This window comes from Phoenix dactylifera, chromosome 12, assembly GCF_009389715.1.
Source record: "Phoenix dactylifera cultivar Barhee BC4 chromosome 12, palm_55x_up_171113_PBpolish2nd_filt_p, whole genome shotgun sequence".
Classification (NCBI taxonomy): domain Eukaryota; kingdom Viridiplantae; phylum Streptophyta; class Magnoliopsida; order Arecales; family Arecaceae; genus Phoenix; species Phoenix dactylifera.
The window spans coordinates 5,415,580-5,436,802 of record NC_052403.1 but is presented as its reverse complement, the minus strand read 5'-3'; the positions used below and the strand labels follow the sequence as shown (position 1 = coordinate 5,436,802).

The window sequence follows — 21,223 nt, the reverse complement described above, 5'->3', positions numbered from 1 at the left end:
TATCCAAGACAGAGATGATGCTTAAGTGCTTGTTTGGAAATTTCAGAGTGGCTAGCCAAACTCAATAGCTTGGTCGATCAGTTCAGCCGGCAAACAGAGTATAGCGTATGGCTTGGAGTTTTAATAATATATAGTAGAGATGACCACTAGACGCCAACATCTTATGGTTTGGATGGATGAGACAAACTCCTATGGCCCAGCTCAACTACCCCTCTAGGCTCTGGCTCCAATCCCAAGTGTGAGTACGTCACATCTGGCACCACCCCGGCTACTAACGGTCCAAGAACGGTCCTATACCTCATGTCCAAGCAGTGGCCGAAGCCACATTTTAATCATCGCTGCAGCCACTCGAATTTGGGATCACGAGGTTAGAATCCCCGCCCAGTACCACTAGGCTACCACCTTGGTGGCTAGGATTTCTTTTTTTCCCTCACTTTTTTTTCAGCGAGTTCTATTCTTCTCTTAGTACTTCATAACATGTCTCCCAAGATACAATTGCGTACATTATATGCATCAGAGAGTTGTAATCTACAGTGAGAAACGGAAGTGTACATAAGAAGATTTTGCAAGCACTTCCATAAAACAGTCAGCCTTCACAAGCTGAGACGACGCCAACACAGAGTCGCCAAAAAACCCAGTACAAAAGGTATATAATATAAACTATGCTTGCAGATTTTAGTCTTCTCGAATCAAATAGTCATGAGATTATTAACAAACAACATCCAAATATCCAACAATAAAGTGGTTCACTCACTACAGGTAGCCTTTGCCCTTCAAACTTTCCACAGTATTCTTGATCATCTGTTCCATGGATCTGAAATGAAGACCCAGTTCCATCAACTTCTTTGATGGACTCTCTGCCCTGACCAGCCAAGGTTGTTTGTCCTCCGAATGCCTGCAGGCACATAGGGAATCGAGCATGATAGAGTTGCTGAATTATAGAGGTCCAGTATTTAATATCTGAGGTTCTTATCACACCTTGGTACTTTGAATTCTGGGTAGAGCTCGGCGACCTTAGCTACAAAGTCGCACCAACGGGTTATGGCCTCCACACATGGATGCCGTCCCTGCGCCAGTGGCTTCTCAAATAACAGTATGTGAGCTAGCGCCACATCTCTCACATCAACACATCCTATGTACAGGTTGTTTAACTCCATTTCTCTACCTACATGGCATGGATGTGGAGTAGCTCAGCTCACCAGCGTCTACTACTTCGTCAGTAATAAATGGAGGCAAGTAATAAATGGTTACCCTGGAGAAGGTGGAGCAAAATGGCTACGGAGTCATTGATGGAAGGGGGAAGGACGGGACCCAATACCACCGCGGGATTGATCACCACCACGTCCAACCTCTCTTTCGCGGCGAACTCCCAGGCGGCTCGCTCCGCCAAAGTTTTTGAAACCGGATACCAGAGCTGCAGCAAAGCAAGCCAATTAAATTATGCTAGAAGCTATATATGCTTCAGAATCACTGCGAGCGAGTGGACTCACTCTACCTCGAGCTTCTTGCAATAGTCGACGTCGGTCCACGAGTCCTCATTGTAGACCATGCCGGCGGGCCAGCTCGGGTTGGGGAAGATGGCTGCCATTGACGACGTCACGACCACTCGCCTCACCCTGCTCTCCTGCGCCGCGCGGAGCACGTTGAGTGTCCCCTTCTCCGCGGGATCCAGCAGCTCCCTCTGCTCACCGTCAAATTGTCAGAGGGGAAAAAGAAAACAAATAGTATAAACTTCAAGATACATGTTTCATCGCCAAGAAGCTCCGTGGTCGTATCCTGCTATTATTTCATAACCGGTGCCTACAAGGTCTCACCCCTTACTACTGGTTTTGCAAAAGAATTCATATGCACCGTTCCATATAAAACCGCTTTTCGTATCATTTGCTAGCTTCAGGGATTTTTTTTTTTTTTGTCAAAAAAAAAAAAAAAAAAACTGAGGGAAAACTGAGATCGGTAAATTGAATAAGCAGTGAATTCGGTGCCTGAGGATCTTGGACGGGGCTGAGCCTGTTGGGCGAAGCAAGGTGGAAGACGCCAGTAGTGCCTTGGACTGCCGCCAGGATGGAGGTGTAGTCAAGCAGATCAATCTGGAAGAGGCGGAGCCGCTGCGAGGCCCCGTCGAGGCCTAGCAAGTGCTTCGTCTCGCCCTCGTCATCTACAAATCAGAAAAAAGAAATTTTATATATGGTGTCTATTTTTTCCTTTCCATATCCGAGGAGACTGATAAGGGAGAGGGGAACCGCACTCAAATCTTTGACGGTGGCATGAACCGTGTAGCCACGTTCGAGGAGGAGGCGGATCACCCATGATCCGATGAACCCGCTGCCACCCGTCACGCACACCCTCCCTTCGCTCGACATCTCCAGTCTCTCTTCTTGCTTCCTCTTGCTTTGCGGTTCTTGACCCAAGCTCTTTGTGCGAGTGGTTCCCAACCCGCTACAGCAGTCGTAGGATAAGATCAATGTAAGCGGTACGCGATGCGCCATGTGTAACTCAGGGAAATAACTCGCGACTCCGGGAGGGTGACATAATTCGCCTAGTGCTCGACAGTTCAACCAACTCCTCCTCCTGCTCCCCATTCATGAGCAGAGCAGGAGTACAGGAATTAGCCAATGTGGCGACTCTAGAGCCATAGTTAATAAAACATACAAACAAAATTCGTAGCCAAAAAGAACAAAATTCGTGGCCAATAAGAACAAAATTCAAGAAACGACTTGGATAAGGGTAACACATCAACTTCGGCACATGCACTATTGATGAAAATTCAGCTAAGGGTGGCAACATCATGCTGCACAATCTAGCGCACAGAGCACTCTCTTCGCTAATAAGTACAGCAGTATAGATCATCACGGTCACCCACTGTAACATAATAATAACACAATTTTCTAAAAATACGCCAAGTGGAAAAGTGTTGATCTGTATACAGATAGACAGACACACGTATATATTATAAGTTGAACTATACATGAATAGTGGACCATCCAAATTAAAAATCCAAACCATTTAACATAATTTACCCTACAATAATTACCTATAAACAAAAATTTGTATATGTTATAAATCTCCAATATATACTTCAAGCTGATGCAAAAATCAATAATAGCAATTACACAATTGAAAATCCATTTTATGAATTATAATCTACACATCTTAAAAAAAAGGATACACTTAAATTTACTAAACTTTGATTATTAAATTATTGTAAAACATAATTAGAACTTTTCATTATTAAATTATTGTAAAACATAATTAAAACTCTCTATTTTGACACCTATTTGATGACTAGGTTAAAGATTTTACTTGTCTCTAATTTATAGTCAGCACAAGGTATCAGTTGTACCAATATTGTAAAAAACACAATAGAGAATATAAATAAAAAAATTAACTTTATAAATCTTGATCTATATATCTTAAAACATAAGTTGATCTAAATTTACTAGATTTTGATGATCAGACCATAGTAATACATAGTATGATACTACTAAAACGGTTCATTTTGATACCTACTTGATAACTAGCATACAAATTATCAAAATATTCTAATTTCTTGTTAACTAAGATAGTAACGAACAAAATACATGAATTTTGATTTCTAAACATTTTTATAATATATGCCATGTTCAATAATTTCAATCTTAAATTTAAATAGCATATCATTGATTTGAAGTTTTCTCCTTTTTCTAAGAAATTAACATAAAACCCATAGTCCATCGCTTTTAATACATATGAAAAAAATAGTAGTAAAATATAAAAATTAGCTGCATGTCAGAATGCATGCACTCAGTACACATTAATGGCACCCAACTGGGAATCCAAGTGTAGAGAGGACCATAAAGGTTTGTAGCTTCATTACACAAAAATTGAACTCCCCAGCACTAGGATCATTCGTACATCCTGAGTTACATTGAAAAGGTGTCTCAGGACTTGACCAACAAAAAAAACTACTGCTCCTAGATAGCCTCTCTGCGTCCTGTAACAGCCAGCAGATCGCTTGTGAGAACCATCAGATTTTGCACAATTGCATCGTCTCCGTGAAAGTGAGAAAAAATCTTTTATCCAGGGACTACTAAGGCAAGTACCAATCATGATTAATGCGGGATCACAATTCCGTCTTCTGGATTTTGGTGTATGTATTCGATCTTTTCGGAATGAAAAGTTTACGGAATAAATTTGACAACTTACAAATCAGGGAACAAGACTTCATTTGTTCTATCTTGGCTCCTGGCAATTCCAACTTTACATTGCAGACCGAATGAAAGTCATGCTTTAAATGGGGGTTGACAACTCTTTCCTGCATATAATGAAAAGTTCATTACTTCAAGTGGGGGACAAAAACTCTGGCATCCATGTCTCGAAAGTAAATCCCCAAGGCATACCTTGAAAACCTCAAATGGGCAAAAATCCATGTTGCCACAACCCTGCGCAGATAAAACTCAGAAGAGATTTAGAATAATGAAATAATAAAAATGAGAGAATTTCAGAAAAAAAAAGCTCTCTAGAATTTTTTTATCCATTCTTGCGGTAGTGAGTGTAGCTATAAACAAACAACAAATTAGTAACAAGCAATCATGCAACCATACCTATCCAGATTGCTTTTAATGCACAATAAATCAAAGTGTGATACTTAAGCCATCCCTGCCCTCCCCCACCCCCAAAAATAAAATAAATAAATAAATAAAATTCAAATTGCTAGGTAACCTGACTTTCTTCTCCACTCAGTATAAGGGCAACGTCCCTCAAATTTGCATGCTTTAATAGGTGCTCCACACTAATTACATATGCACAAAACAAGCATGTACAAGTTTATCCATTTAGAACACACCAGTACGAGTACCTCCACCGATGCATTCTACATGACAATGATTTGAAAAAACAGAGTCAGAATTACATAAAACCTGAGTTATTCTCCATTTAGAATTTAGACCCAATGGTCAACTTAAATGCCCATTGTAGTTCATTTAAGATTATTTGGAAATTGCAGAAGAGGGGGGAAAATTTACCAAAATTCGAAAAACACACTTTAAGCATTAAGTTACCTCTTCTTGCTTCAACATCCTACTTTATGTAGGCGGATCAGGTTTACCTATTTTAATATTATTAAAACATAATTAATTTATCATCATCTTACAAACCAAGGAAAGTCAAAAATTAAAATCCTATTGGAGATACGGCCTCATGCCCCTAAGGTAGATTAAGTGGCAGTGCCCGACTGCCCAAGGTGGTCCGAGCAAAGAGAACTCAACCGGTCAAGTTCAAACATAATTTAGGTGACTCAATAAAAATCAATAGCGGCTAAATTTCAAAAAGATCCAGTTGGGACTGAGGTAATGAGCCGGTCTACTACCCGGATACCGAGGCGGTTCAAGGCCTCCACACTAGGGTCAACTTGGATCCGAGCAATAAGGAAAGCAAAGCTTACACTAGGATCCTTGAGCCTGTCTAAAGAAAGAAATGGAGAGAAGAAAGAATCTCAATCTGGATCAATAAGAGGTCTGGTTTGGTTGTTAATGGCACGGGTCAATTTGGATCAATCATCATGTATGACCCATAAGTCAGGAGAGAGAAAAGAAGATACGAGAAACTAATCCATAGCTAAATAAATAAAATGAAAAGAAATAAAGAATAAGAAGAGGAAGAAGCGGATAGAATGGAGGGAACAGAAGAGAGGGAACAGAAGAGAAAGAAGAGAAGAGGTAGGGGGTGGGTGCTGGGGATCTAGCGGCCAAGCCTGCAGGAACAAGCAACGGATGTAGCCTTGGCAACAACCTGTGGCGCGGTGGCGGAAAGACACGGGGATTCAAACGTGCACAAGAGGATACCAAAGAAGGGAAACGATAGCATCTCAAGCTGGCCTAAAGAAACAATGGGAGGATGAGGACTCACTGGGACTTCGCGGTGGCGGACTTCATAGCATCAATGGCTTCCAACAGAAAGAGGTGGATCTCGGAACAGGAAAAGCAAGGCAACCAAAAATCTAAAGAAAAAGAAGAAAATTTGAGGCGGCAGAGCTCGATTGTAGCGGAACGTCGGTCGCCGGAGGTGAGGAAGAATGGAGGGAGCTCAGTGGTGATCCGTTGCAGGGGATGAGGGGGATTTAAAAGAAAGTTTTCATAAAGCATAAGCTTGATGTCGTTGCACCCGCCTACGATCCCGGCGATGGTTGTGCGCGACCAACGGCTGGCGACCGTTCGAACGGCCTCCGGTGCCATGGTTACCATGGCCTTATTCATCCGGCAGAGGCATGGGGCAAAGGATCGCAATCGCATCCTCTATTCCAACCTCTTCCTTTTTTTTGAATTTTAAATTGAAGTCAGTTGGGTCTGCCGACTACCGTCCAATACAGGCCCGTTTAAGCCGATTATCACATCTTCCCTCCTTAAAAAAATTTCGTCCTCGAAATTTGACAAATTTTGACCTTCCAAGGTTATAGGTGCTCAGCCCAAAAACTCATCATACTCAAGGTAGCTAGAAGAGAACTTATCATGGAATGAGTGTTTTCCTAATCCAAACACCCATATGGAGCCTTAGCATACCACACACTAAGACCAACCCTCCTCAGTCCTCTACTCGGACACATATAAATGCGCATCAATCATGCACCTCCATACCTTTGCTCGACATTCTGTCAATCTGAACACATGCAACACTCTCGAGTGTCAACTAGCAATCCGACCTCTTGGGTCAACTACAACACTCAAGCGCATCTCTATGTCAAAGCATGGACTTTTTCCAAATAAGCTTCACAACTCAGCACCTCTATGCTAGCGCTAGAGTTTTGCCTCTTAAGTAACGTACAATCCAAGATCTCGTCTCCTCTTGATCAAAATCAATGTGATAGATAAATTTGGAATAATTATCAAAAGCTGATTATCACATTTAAAATTAAGATATAGGCTAGCAAGATTAGCATCGAATAAGTGACTAAGAAAGAGTCTGAGATTGAGGTTATCATCTAGAATGCAGGTCAACTCCAGATCGAATTGGGATAAATTAAATGCTAACTCCTCACAATAAGATCACTTGTTAACATCAATTGTATCTGGAATAGAGCTTGAAATAAAATGGATTCAATACACTTATTATGGTAGAGTGCCGATCCCACAAAAATAATGACCAACCTTAATTAGAGTCAAATCATTAGATGGTCATGAAGGCGATTCACAAAACAAATATGGAATGATGACTTTAGACAACAAAGGTCTAACATAATTATGAAAATGACAAGTATTGAATCATAAAAGCAAGTTTGAGGAGGTAAAGTATTGATACCATGATTCTGATATTGGAGTTGCAATCATAATGGATTTTCTAATAAGGTAACTAGTATGTAATGAAGACTCAAGGTCATTAGACTAAGTTTGGCCTTTCTGAAAACCTTCTTTTACATCCCCCTCATCCTCTGCGACGGATCACCACCGATCTCCTCCCTTCTTCCTCACCTCTGGCGATCGATGTGCCGCCACAATTGAGGTCCGCCGCCCCAAATTCTCTTCTCTCTTTAGACTTTTGGTTGCTCTGCTTCCGTTGTTCTGAGATCCACCTCTTCCGTCGGAAGCCGCCGCCACCGCGAACTCCACCGCCACTGCAACTCACCAATGAGACCTCATCCTCCTATTGTTTCTTTAGGCTGAGCTGCTGCCAACTTGGGCAGCTTCGGATACTACTCTTTCCCTTCCTCTATCTCCTCTTGTGCACGTTTGAACCCCCGCATCTTTCTGCCACCAGTTGTGCCACTGCACCGCAGGCCTTCACCACTGTTGCTGAGGCCACCTTCACCACCGGTTCCTCCAAGCTTGGTCGTTGGATCGCCGGCACCCACCCCTTACCTCTTCTCTTCTCTTCCCTCCATTCTATCTTCTTCTTCCTCTTCTAATTCTTTATTTTTATTTATTTATTTATTTATTTAGATATGGATTAGTTTTCCAAATCCTCTTCTCTCTCCCTGACCCATGGGCTAGACATGATGATTGATCCAGGTTCACCTGTGCAATTAACAATCAAACCTAGACCCCTGATTGAATTCGAACTGAGATTCTCTCTTCTCCCTCTCTCTCTTTAGACAGGCTTAGGGATCCTAGTGTAAGTCTTGCTTTCCTTGTTGCTCGGATCCAAGTTGACCATAATGTGAAGGCCCTGAACCGCCTAGTATCCGGATGGTAGACCGGCCCATTACCTCAGCCCTAGCTAGACCTTTTTAAAATTTGGCCACTATTAATTTTTATTGAGTCACCTAAATCATGTCTGAACCCGACCACTTGAGTTCTTGCCCGGACCGCCCCGAGCAGCCAGGCACTGCCACTTGACAAATCTGACTTAGAGGCATGAGGTCGTATCCCTAGTAGTATTTTAATTTTTAACTTTCCTTGGCTTGTAAGATGACGATAAAATTAATTATATTTTAATAATATTAAAATAGGTGAACCTGACTTATCTATCTAAAGTAGAATTTTGAAGCAAGAAGAGGTAAGTAACATAATATTTCAAAGCGTGTTTTTCGAATGTTAGTAAAATGATAATTAGTTTAGTAAATATGATTGTTATATCTGTTTTATACTCAAACAACCAATCGATCACATGAAATCCAAAAAGCAGCTAATCAGTCCACATCATGGCTAGCCCTCTACAGTGACTGTAATTCCTCGTGTCCAATGTCTGATGTAAATTTATCTTTCTGATAAATGTCCATCTTGACACTAGGATTCATAAACAAACCACATTTCACTGTGACAGGAAAAAAAAATAACAACTCTCTCTGGAAGTCTTCCAATACTAGTAACCTTTAAGCCTTCAAACCCCCTCCCCCTCACCCCTCTCATAAACATGTGCGTCAAATGAGTTAAGCTAGACCGCAGATTATCCGAATACTAAGTCACGGTCAAGTTGCAAGAATACCTTTACATGCTATATCACCCCGCAACAATTGCTCACTGTGAACTCAAAATATTTGGTACCTAATGCACATCAGGCCAAAAACTCATGATTTGAGGGATGATTCATTGTAGTGCAGAATAGGGCAGTGGCTGTTTTTTTATGAAATGGGTAATACATATCAATTGTCTGACTGCATGCATTATACCTTTGGAGGGGTTTTAAAAGGTAAAACCATGGAATGCCGTACCGGCCCGTACAGGCCGGTACGTACCGGTCCGGTCCTAGACCGGTACCGGAACGACAAAAAAACCGGTATTTTCCGGTTTTTTATCCGAACCGGCCGGTACGGACCCGCACCGGCTGGTTCGGGCCCGTACCGGCCGGTACCGGTCTCGTACCGGTGCGAACCTACGATTTTTTTTAGAACCACAGCGTACCGGCCGGTACGTACCGGTCCGGCCGGCTACCGGTACGCCGACCGGTACCGGTACGGCGGACCTTGGGTAAAACATTTAATTGTAAAACAACATGAAGATTCTTTTTAATCGGAAAAACAGCTTGAAGATTAAGTTAACATAGAGGTGGTGTGATCTTGCAGTTAAGCTTGTGAACGCACACCACATAACACTACCTCATTAGGTTCTACAGCCAAAGCACATTCCTAGCTTCATTTCCTATAAGAGAATCTACTGAACACACTACATCAAGTAGCGAATATAAAGTGGCCATTACGCTCAGTAGAGTAATGATTTTTTTCTGCCACTACCACCCTATTATAGACAGAATGGTTAGATGCGATAAGGCTAAAGGAATGTGTGAAGGTGGGGCAAGCAACAATGGCAGAGTAACTGATGCTGAGAAAAATGTTCTAATATATTTATAAAATGTTCCCTATTTATACGTCCACAGATACACACACAAGCAAACATGCATCCACACACATAGGGCTTACGAACAAGTGAGCTGTTTGAGAACAGCTTCTATTCAGCTCAAACTCAGCTTTCTCACTTAGTAAATGAGCTCAGGTAGAGCTAGGTTTGACTTGCCCATGGTTGGCTCACTTAAGGTCAACTTATGAATAAAAGAATAATTAACTTACATTGTATTATTTTAGTTATTATCCATAACAAATAAATTATTTTTATATTTGAAACTGACCCACAAATGAACCTGAATTCAAGACACTAATTTGCTTCCAGTGAAACCATTATCTAGTTAATCATCAATTTGAATTGTTGATGATTATCAGCAAAAAATATGACAATGATAAATTATTTATGGTTCTCAGTATATCTTATGCACAATTAATCATGTCTACATGTTCTTCAATTGATGTTCAACAACCGACTTATACATGTTCTTACAATTTATGTTTGGGTTACTTTTGACCCAATGCAACTTGGAATACCCGATGGGTCAAAAAAGTTACATCTCAATCCTTATTTAATCCCACCCAGATGGAAATAGATGGATTTATATTTTTGACCCACTTCAAAAATATGGATTTGTTGCGGATTGTGCTAAACCCAAACATAATCCCATCTGCTTTCAGTCCTAGTATCAACCATTCTGCATTCTGAAATCAGCTAACTTTCATATGATTTTGCATCTATAATATATAACATTGCATTATTTATTTATCCTTTCAACAGTAAATGATGCTGCATTATAATAAGGATAATTAGAACAGGAAAAAGTATGCCGCATTTTCTTTGTTAAACTTACTGGCACGGGAGTTGGGATTTCATTGTGCAGAACATGCACAAAATACTTGCTTCTGTGAGCTCCAGACAGCATGACGCCACTAGAATTATTACCAGGACACTGGTACAAAGCCAACATATTATTTCCAGAAAAAGGTGCCACAATACTGCCCCTCCAATTTCTTTTCTGGGGAGGCTTCGGAGGCAGGCATAAGGGTTGCTCTCTTTGTATTTGCTCAAATTCTGAGAACCAACCAAAAATATTTGTAAATATATGGTTAAAAGGATGGGCTTTGTAAATATACAAGGATGATAAGTCACATAAAGGAATACTTGTATGTTAAATGTGCTCATCAGATTAAAAATCTCACCAGATCCCTCAAGAAAGAGCCCGAGCAGACAGGTAAAGGGTACAAGTGTCTCAGCATGTGCAAAGCGGAGCCTTGCCTTCTCGAAAGTTGCAGGGGTGCGGTTTTCTGGAAGCTTAGTGATGTCACTAATCAATATAGAAGTTTAAATTTACAGTTTAAGATCTGCGTCTCATTCAGAAATATCATAGCAATAATAATATCTTAGGAATATCTTGCATATGAATATTTAAGTCCTCCACTGGTGTTTGGCATGTGCATGGCAATGCATTTGCAATAACTTAGCTGGGGCCAACTATGGTCTGCATTTGATGACAAAGGGGATTGGTCGTTGGATATCCACATCTAGCATGTGATGCATAGTCCAGCATGAAAATTAACAACGTAGACTGCTGACACAATAGGAAAGAGGGACAACTGACGCAATAGGGAAGAGGAGGGTCAGTACTCGATCTAATTACTCCTCCATGTGTGCTTAAATAGTCAGGCCCCATTATGACTCAAACCTGACCATAAAGCAAATGAATTGCTGGGAGACGCATCCAAGGATGCCTTACTGGAAACTCAGATATATGAACAGTTAAAGGTTAAACGACTGTGTATATGCCAAAAAATTCTTATAAAACCAGGCCATGCTTTAGTGGTATAAATAGGGAGTGGATTAGGGTATGGGAGCGGCAATCAAACTTCAAAATTCAAGACAAGCCCTAATTGATTAACTATAGAAGTAACCCAGAAAAGCAACCAAATGTGAGCTGTAGTGTGACCCTCGCAGTCTCCTTGATAGCACACTCCACTAAAAACATGGTCTCTAGAATCAGTACAACATTATGAATTCATCAATGAAAGAGGACAGACAGATGATCCAGTGAACATAATTAAGACAAAGGTGCATAGGCATATAGGTACACATGTACATCAATTGCCACAAATGACGACAAACATAGATTGTGTCGAAAATCCATACCACAAATTTCAAGCTTTATTGAAACATGACTTTCAGTTTTTGCATTTAATAAGCATAGTTTTATATGATTATTGAAAATGCATATTTGGATATAGTTGTCACCAGTGTACCATGTATATACAGAGTAAAATGGACATGGGGATGGCACATGTGTTGAGCATGTTGTAGTTGCAATAACTGAACTAACTCAGAAACAAAAGTACTTATTTTTAAAATTTGAATGTGAACACTTCTAGCTTCAAATTCAGCAGCATACTTGAATATGTTTAGTGGAAGAAAATGTATGAGGTAGAATTTGATAGTTCTCAGCAACACAAGAGGGACTTCTAAAGACCAAACAGTAAGTGGAGTTAATTAGTAAATAGCAAGAGCTTCTTTAACAATCAAATCTTCTAGAAAGTGAATGCATTGTAGCTCTAGTTTAAAAAATTCTTCAAATCTGATTGTTGTGTTTAAAATTTAAGCATGGTTTTAACACTAATTATGAAATGAAGATTCAATACATCTCATATCATTCACATTGTAAATTTACAATTAGAAAGCCTTATTCATGTACAAGAAATGTGTTATAGTAGCTCAATTGACAACAAAAGACATGGATAATTGATACTGCAATATCTCAAAATTTTAGATAGCAAGCAATGTCATCTAAATAACGAGCAAAGTCACCTAGATAGCAATGCAATGTCATAATCTAGCAACATTTTTCAGAGAATTTTAATTGCACAACAATGCTAGAATTTGTTCACAACCGAACCCTATACCGGTGCCACACTAGCATAGTATCGGTACGGTATGGTACGAAATTTTTTGCCATACCGAAAGTCGCTACGCCCGGTACGGTACGGTATACCATAGTTCACACCATATTCATTTTTCTATAGTGACCATACTTGGTGGCATTTGGCAGAGAAAATTTTACTCCCAGCAGAAAACTAAGAGAGGCTCAAATGCATTGCATATGCCTCAGGCTAGCATGATAGTAAACAGATTAACATCAATGGGTTCAAAATACCTTCTTTAGCCATGATTGCTTGCTCCATTGATTGAACAACTTCTTGGAGTAATGGCACTCCCATGCGATAATTAATGGCTTTACCATAACCTTTTAGTACAAATACCTCCAAGTCATCTGTCCACTCAAGTAAAGAAACCTGACCATGTAAATAAGTGAAAATCCAATGTTAATTCTGCTTTTTATCATCATCAATATAGCATTCCACTTTTCTAAAGTCAATTTGTTATTAGAGAAGGAACACAGAATATTCAACTAAATGTTTGACAAGAGTGATGCTAGATGCACTAATTCATAAATATCATCATCATAAGGATTATATTAATTCTGCTTTTTATCCTAATTGATGAATATGAAATATTAAGCAGAATTTAAGCATTCTAGCACTGAATGATGCATGCTAAAAAGCAAAGCATGAAACTTCTTGAACCTAACAACTGACATGCCACAAGCATTAAAAGCATTACCTCATAAGCACTGAACAGCGCACAAGCTTGATCAGTAATTTCCAACAAGGATGCTTCCTGCATTTTTAACAGAATAATTGGCTCTTGTGAGACAAAAAATAAATAAATAAAAGAAAAGTCTCAAATAGTGTTACACAAGAGGTTCAAGGTAGCATAACTGCCCTTGCATCAATCAAACAACTAAATTTTACCTGCTTGCAAAGAAACCAAAGGGAGGCAACATCCCGTCTTGTGAAATTCAGCTGGAAACGAGTGACTAATGAAGAGGTAATTTCATCCAAAATCGGTTCTTTGAGCTTTTCAACAGCAGGCTCCTGACTGCTCCTAAATTCCTGTTGAATATGCTTAATATCATGCATTCATTATTATTTACATATGTGTGTGTGTTTTTTTTCGCATGTCACTTAGTAAAGGAGTGCAGCTCTCTTTGCACCTTGTGCCTAGGCTCCAAGAGACCTTGGCACCTTTCTACAACTTGAGCATTCGATAACTTCGACACCATTATCAGCTTAACTATATTTCTTGCATGCTCACAAATGCAGCAATTTGCTGACAGATTTATTGTAAACCAAATTTAGTCACATTATGTTGCTTCCAGTCACCGTGTCAGCTGACAGATGCTATTGCTATAATAGATGGTTAAATTGGACCATATAAAATGAATTGTCATCAAATTCACAGTTGATACATTATATAATTGCCATACCTTGTAAGTTTGACAAGTGTCAAAAAAACGCAGACATATGTCACTTGCACGACTCTCACTTAGCACAGAAAAAGCACGATGCTGCCCTGGTCCAAGGCTTCCTTTCCCAGAAAATAGCCCCATGCCAAATGCCACAGCGCTAGCTGAAGCTCGAGGAACCTGTATTATCCATGGCATAAAAACTATGAAAATTATCAACACCACATTAAGACATCATCAATTGATAGAGAGAAATTAACAATTTATCAAATACTGTCCCCTCAAAACACGCACAAGATATTCTTTTGTAACTTCAACCAAATTTGGACATAAGATGGTACAAAACTTTGTTGGAACATGCACACATTCGACTATCATCATAGTTTTGGTTAGGAACTTCAGATGCATGGAGTTAACTATTGTTACAGTTTTAGCCTTACAAAACATGACCTTTCAAATAATAATCTATGATCATGGGTCATGGTTCTTCGGTGAAGCATGCAACAAGATCCTCACTTTATTTCATTTCTGAAAATTAAATTCTTATCAACATGAATCAAAATGGTCATTGTAAGGAGAAAAATATTCACTACATACAAAGAGACATAGTCAGGCATGCTTGAATAAAAATGTATTTACAGATATTTGACTGTAGGAAGATTGTTGATCGATTAGTTGTTATTTAAAAAGAAAAAAAAAAGGAGTCAGATCAAACTAACCTGGGTTGCCCTTATTGTGAAAATATCAGGGTGATATTCCTCATCAAACAATGCTGGAAATATTTCCCTCACTCTAATTCCAAGATGGTATAATTCGTCTTCCCCTTTGCTAATTAGCTCACCACCTTTCTCTCTTCCTTTCCAAGGGGACTGCCATCCTGATAACCACTTTGGAATTTTCTCCAAGGAAGAACCTTTTTGTGACTCCCTTGCATCATTCAGAAGAGTATCCAAGCGAATAGCCAACTGATCCAACTCTTTGATGCGTTTTTTAGTCGGAGAGCGGGTTCCATGCCTTGCCTGTGACAAAAACATTCAGAATTTATGTAGCTTAGTTACATCATACAGTTAATTTAAAATTAGGCATTGTCAAAATCAACATACACTTGTGACATAACACTAAAGAATATCCTTTCAGTAATTAAAATAAGTTAAATGAACAATGACCAGTTTCAAAAAGTGTTAAGAAAGTGATATCTATAGAAAACATTTCAGCCTTGTGTAATAAGGTAAAGGAATCAGAGTAAGCACATACAATAACAGAGGTAAAACAAATGTTCAAAAAATAAGGCAATCATATTGCTGACTTGTTGTTATGGTTGAAGCAGATAGAAACCCAGTAACAACCAAAAGTTGACCTACTTTTATGCACCAAAAACAGAATCTCATCAACTAAAAGCCATAAACTCAGATAACCAATAAACTATTTAAATATGGTATAAATTAGGGTTTTTTGCATAGATACCCTTCTAAATATCAGATTTTGCGTGAATACCCTTTGAAAATTGGTATTTGCATGTATACCCTCGTAAAACTCTGTTATTGTACAAATATCCCTAATATAATGATTGTTCTAACGGTGTTAAAAAAATCATATTTTTATTAATTAAAAATAAAATTAAAATATGAAATGACGTTATTATCCTTGCTCCCCTTCCTCCCCCCACGCCGGTCTGCCCCCTCCCCTACCCCCCGCGCCCGGATCCCCCTCCTCCCACCGCGCCCGTCTGCCCCCACCCCCCCCCCGTCTTCCCCAACCCCCCGCGCCCGGCTTCCCCCACCATCAACAACCCCAACCCGCGCCCCCCCCCCCCACCGTGCCCGTCTTCCGCACTCACCGCGCCCGACTTCCCCCTCCTCGCGCCCGTCTTCCCCACTCCCCGCGCCCGGCTTCCACATCACCCCCTCCCCCCCCGCCCCCGGCTTCCCCCCGGCGCCCGTCTTCCCTCCCCCCCCTCCACGGGATCGCGGGCGACGCGATCGGGAGATCGCGCTCGCGAGATCGCGATTGCTGGCGTTCGCCCGCGGGCGTTCGCGACGGCGAGATCGCGATCTCCTTCCTCCTTCCTCCCTGGTCTGTGACCCATGACTTGAAAGACTTGCAATTGACCTTCCATCAGAACAGATGAACCATGACTTACCAAGCCAAATTTCATATCCCACTATTTTTTATCTATGACTGATTGGAGGGAACTTGTCGTCTCCCAGCTCTCCTCTCACGAGGACAAAAAAAATCCCAGACCTTCTTCCAAAATCCAATTCCATTGCAGAAAATTGACACGACCCATATTTCGTTCAGTGTTCCCTCACTTTCTCCCTTCAAAAGTTACAAGAAACAAAAACAAAAAAACAGAAGGAAAAAAAAAAAAACCAGCTACTGAGACACCAGAAGTATCAACAGTGTAATAGATCGAGAGAGAGAATCCTGACAGGCCGAGGTTCCTTTGGATTCTGTGAACCTATGCTTGTTGCCATCCTTCCACGCTTGAACCTTACTCCCCTTATGATATTAATCCCATCATCAGATCAATTGCAGGAGGTAAATCTAGATGCAGCCAATTTGCAAATCCCATTGTATATTTTTGTTATATTCATGATAAAGAAACAGGCCTTTGGTCGTAGAACCAAATACATTTCCTAATAAATATAGAATTATAAAGGCTATCACATTAATTAATGTATCTAAATTCTTTCCATCTACTAGGATTTGTTTTGCGTAAATACCCTTCTAAATATAGAAAATTGTATGAATATCCTTGTAAAGTTACTATTTGCTTGTATACCCTTATAAAAATTTCTATTTGCACGCTTACCCATTAAGGGTATTTTAGTCATTTTAATTTGAAACCGTTAATTTTTTAACGGCGTTAGATGGCATGGGTATATATGCAAAAATAAGAATAAAAGCGGATAGAATAGCAAAACAAGTATTTTACGAGGGTATACATGCAAATATCAATTTTGGAAGGGTATTCACGCAAAATCCGATATTTTGAAGGGTATCCATGCAAAAAACCCTATAAATTATTATATAAAATGGGGATGAGAGAAGTAAATCAAAAGGATTCATCAGCTCCATTTAAGATAACAACATCTAATGGAGGACTTAAGGAATTTCAAACAGGTTCCTCATAGACAGAGAAACAATCAACACTAAAAGATAACAGCATCCATTAAGAAAATAGACATATCAAACTGACAGTTTTCATTTGTAATAAGAAATCATCTAAAAACAAATACAAATCCTATCATGTGAGCATTTACTACCAATTCAACATGGAGTCATGAGATAAAGGCACTTAAATAAACAATATAAAACCTGTCATGAAAGTGATGCCAATAGAATATTTCAATTTTGTCATCATGTAAAAGAAAAAGATCTCTTCTATACAACAAAAGAAGCAAACAACAAAGTGGAAATTGAAAACAGTTAACTAGCTGAGATAGAAGTTGGTTGAGACAAAGAGAAACCTTAATAAATTGGGGCATACACTAATCTAAAAAAAAAAAATGAAAAGTGATATATGTCCACATACTCCAGTTGGAAGCTCACGGTTCTCCTTTCTATTAGGTACTTGGCTACCAATTGATTAATTGAAAGTTATAAATTCCAAAAACAAGTACGATTCCAAAAATATGGCTTATTTTACTTCTAGAATGAGGAATTAATATTCAGGATCTCCATCCAAAATGAGCTGTAGTCCAACAATAGCAATAAGTCTGCAAATTGCATTATGTGGAAAGTTTAAGAGGTTTTCAACCTTCAGACTCCCTTTACCTACACTCAAGAAAATCAAGAACGTGGACATATAAAGAAATCTATCAGTTTCCACTGTGATAAACAATTACCAGAAAAACAACTCAGAAAGTTTGCGATGTTATAAACAATTCCGAGAACTGCAACTAATAGAATCTCCGCCCATAACATGCATTAACTGGACACTGCTAGGGATTCACCAAGCATTCCTTCAAAAAAAAACTACATGAAGTAATCTTTAGATCTTAACATATAGAATATGTACATGACAACAGTAAGTATAATACAGTTGTACTAAAATTAAACAAGTCTAACAGTTAGAGGAAAAAATCTGGAACTACTAACCGTTACCATCTAATGTTTATTCTATATATCAACACTTCATATTTTAAGTCATCTTAACAAATATTATTAATAGTTGATGAAAACCATTGCAAAAGATTCACGAACTTTTTTTTCTAAGTCTTTCTGAGTGATATCTTTTTATTCATATGTTTATCAAAATCCTATCTATATATCTACTTCTACCCTGGAATGCATAATAAAATTTTGCAACATCAATCATTTACACCTAGGAATCTATAACTAAATTGTACACATGCGATCATGGTCCATACGACTCTGATCTCACTTAGCTGAATGGAAGGACTATAAGACTCAAGATGAATCACGAAACAAGTTTCTTCAAATAAAGTTAATGTGTTGTCACCATTAAGGAATTCTCAAAGTTGGACTGCAGAAGTGGTGAGATAAGTCCATATTCCAGTAATGGAATGTCAAATAACAAACGGAATCAATTGCTTAAAATTGTTAAATCATAGGATGCAAGTGTATTTACAATGCACTGACATTATCATAGTGCAGAAGAAGGATAAGGAACATCCATATCTGACAAATACAACCAAATAACGTCTACTGTTTGGTTCATGCAATCTGACCTAGTGTTCAAATAAGCACAAGGTACTTATATCTGAAACATATTCCAGATTTGATTTTTTTGGTCAACTGAAAGGAACCTTCATGATCACATATTCAATAAGGCTCTCAAGCCTCACAACTTCTTGGAGGAGGTGAGAAAACATTCACTCAATTATGCATCAGCCTGCAACACTGATGAAATCTTATCTTGCATGAAATCTAGAATCCCCTTTAAACTGAAATCAAACATATGGCCTCCAGCTAGGAAAGATAATTTGACTATAAATAATCTAAAAGAACTCATAGTTCTTTTGTCAAAAGTTATGGGAGATTTTTATCAGTTACCAAGATATGTTTATCACTGGAAAAGATACCTCAACAAGAAGTCATCAAAAAAGGTCATCCCACTGCAAGGTCTGAGGATAGTTAGATGTACACAACCTTACCCCTGCTTCATGGGAGTAATTTCCATGTTTCGAACCCATGATATCCAAGTCACAAGGAGTAACCTTACTTTACACTAAATCCCACCTCAAAGTAATCAATAGCAAGAAGTCATCAAGTAAATGAAAATGTAATATCAATAGCAGTTTAGTTTTCGCAACAACAATTTACCACGAGATTTAAGTGGACTGCTTTACATCCATCTGGTATAGCAGAAGGCACAAAATTGGCATTGTTGGGGTCTTTTGCAGCACCATATCTGCATATTAATAGAAATACAGGTTATCCTGATGATCAATAATACATCTAGGCTAGGTACAGTGATTTTTAATGAATGGATAGCAATACCATACAAAGAAGTTTAGTGAGAAGGGCTATTAACTAAGAACTTAATTTTTGGAATTGCTCAATTTGATATAACTAAAGAAGCTTTTTCTGGCATAGATTTAATGGAAAGTTCTTCTAAGCCTTCTTCTGTGCATGCTCAATCTTGCTTTCTGATTAGATGATAATGCCATAATCTTACCAAAAGAGATTAACCTAAATAGGACAAGAATTGTCAATCTAACAGACACTGCCCTTATCTGCTTTTGAAAAATAATTCCCAATTCCAGGGGCTTAACTTTAAAGCATTTAGTTCTTCACCATATAGTACCTTCTTAATGTCTAAATGTAAAATTTTTAAGATATGAACATAAATGACGGGCCAAACCCTAATTACTTAGACATTTTAGATCCTACTTCGACATCAGTCTGGCTGTCTAACATTCAAGTTTCCAATAACGGAAATTGTCTAAAAACCCTTTCAACTGCCTCCATCCAAGATTTGTGTGGTCTTATTTCCTCTTTTCTAGCCCTTCAACCTGAATTTGAGAGCTATCCTCCTAGAGAAAATTTGACCAACCATCTCAAATAGTTCACCATCATGCTTTTCTCTTATTGTCTTCAAACAGAATCTCTAATGTTGCTAGCCCTATTAGTTGAACAATTAACACAAAGAAATGAGACCGTTCATATATGCAAGAAATTTTCATTAATGTCTTCTTTGTATGAAAGAGCAGAAAATAACATATAAAATTTACTGCTATGTTCCCGTTGCTATTAACGAGGAAAGAAAGTTGAACAGTTCACGTTGCTATGTTCGCAACCTTATTTACTGCTGTGCCTATCTTTCCATGAGTCTTCAGGATCAATCTGGAGCCCTTGCACCCGATGATTTGGGGCAACTCTACAAGCACTTTCTTTACCACTTGCTTGTGATACCTGTCATCTCAATACTAGGGTTACCTCTTCCCCCCTATCTCTCACGAACAAGATACCGAACTCTCACCACATAAAATTCATCAAGAAATAGGAAGATCTAAATCAATAAAGAGAAAGGAAGACCCAAATCAAGATGATCATGGCCGCGATAAAATCAACAAATTAATCCCAAGTGCACTCCTCTTTGCTTAAATTTAAAGGAACATGATGTGTTCGTTTCAAGAAGCCCTTTGATTTCCAACTAATGGCATGCAATTTCATCAAGAAGCCAAAAATGAGGCAAGAAAACAAGAACCAAGAAAGAACACCACAGAACATGAAATCAACAGTAACGAAATTTCAGAGGAAAAGAAACAGGGAAAAAAGCACGAAATCGGCTAAAGGTTCCTCCAAGAAAGGAATGAAAGAACGGGCTGAGAGAGAAGGAAGAAGGGAACCTGGACACGGTGGAGAGGTGCTGCCGGACGTCGAACGATTCGCCGGCGGACGGGCGGACGAGGAGAGAGGGGGCGAGGAGAAGTGCGAGGAGAATGGAGGAGAAGGCGAAGGCCATGCCTGCTTCTCAGGCCTCGGCAAGCGATGAGGAAATAATTAGTTGAGAGATCGATCTGAGAGGGCCTTATAGAGCGATTCGCTGACTCATGGACTTCCTTTTGCCCCCGAGGAACAAGAAGCGAATAAAGGCAGGACGGATGGAACCGCCCGGAAGCCGGGTGGATGCTGACCCAATATAATAGGTCTCAAACCGGTGCACGTTTTAAGCGGA

General features: G+C 39.3%; 2 protein-coding genes across 8 annotated transcripts; both read right to left on the bottom strand.

Annotated features, from left to right (window-relative positions):
* Nucleotides 1-547: 547 nt before the first annotated feature.
* Nucleotides 548-2,561, bottom strand: LOC103708849 (phenylacetaldehyde reductase-like). Its single transcript, XM_008793942.4, has 6 exons — nucleotides 2,246-2,561; nucleotides 1,983-2,155; nucleotides 1,496-1,681; nucleotides 1,252-1,414; nucleotides 979-1,165; nucleotides 548-895 (listed from the first exon to the last, which is right to left on the bottom strand). Exons 1-6 carry the CDS (start codon nucleotides 2,484-2,486, stop codon nucleotides 754-756), a joined length of 1,092 nt encoding a protein of 363 aa, XP_008792164.2. The 5' UTR covers nucleotides 2,487-2,561; the 3' UTR covers nucleotides 548-753.
* LOC103708852 (multiple inositol polyphosphate phosphatase 1) lies at nucleotides 2,547-21,171 on the bottom strand. 7 transcript variants are annotated; one of them, XM_026805318.2, is made up of 12 exons: nucleotides 20,895-21,169; nucleotides 19,366-19,453; nucleotides 14,796-15,095; nucleotides 14,098-14,256; nucleotides 13,583-13,723; nucleotides 13,392-13,448; nucleotides 12,925-13,063; nucleotides 10,946-11,050; nucleotides 10,597-10,817; nucleotides 4,377-4,418; nucleotides 4,183-4,291; nucleotides 2,547-2,568 (listed from the first exon to the last, which is right to left on the bottom strand). In XM_026805318.2, coding segments are annotated over exons 1-12 (1,479 nt in total). In that variant the 5' UTR covers nucleotides 21,011-21,169; the 3' UTR covers nucleotides 2,547-2,566. The 7 variants fall into 7 exon arrangements, 5 of the variants coding, with proteins under 5 accessions (XP_026661119.1, XP_008792169.1, XP_008792170.1 ...); XR_604366.4 differs by lacking the exon at nucleotides 2,547-2,568 and adding an exon at nucleotides 3,725-4,063 and having other exon boundaries at nucleotides 10,946-11,070; nucleotides 20,895-21,171; XR_604365.4 differs by lacking the exon at nucleotides 2,547-2,568 and adding an exon at nucleotides 3,725-3,970 and having other exon boundaries at nucleotides 10,946-11,070; nucleotides 20,895-21,170.
* Nucleotides 21,172-21,223: the final 52 nt, after the last annotated feature.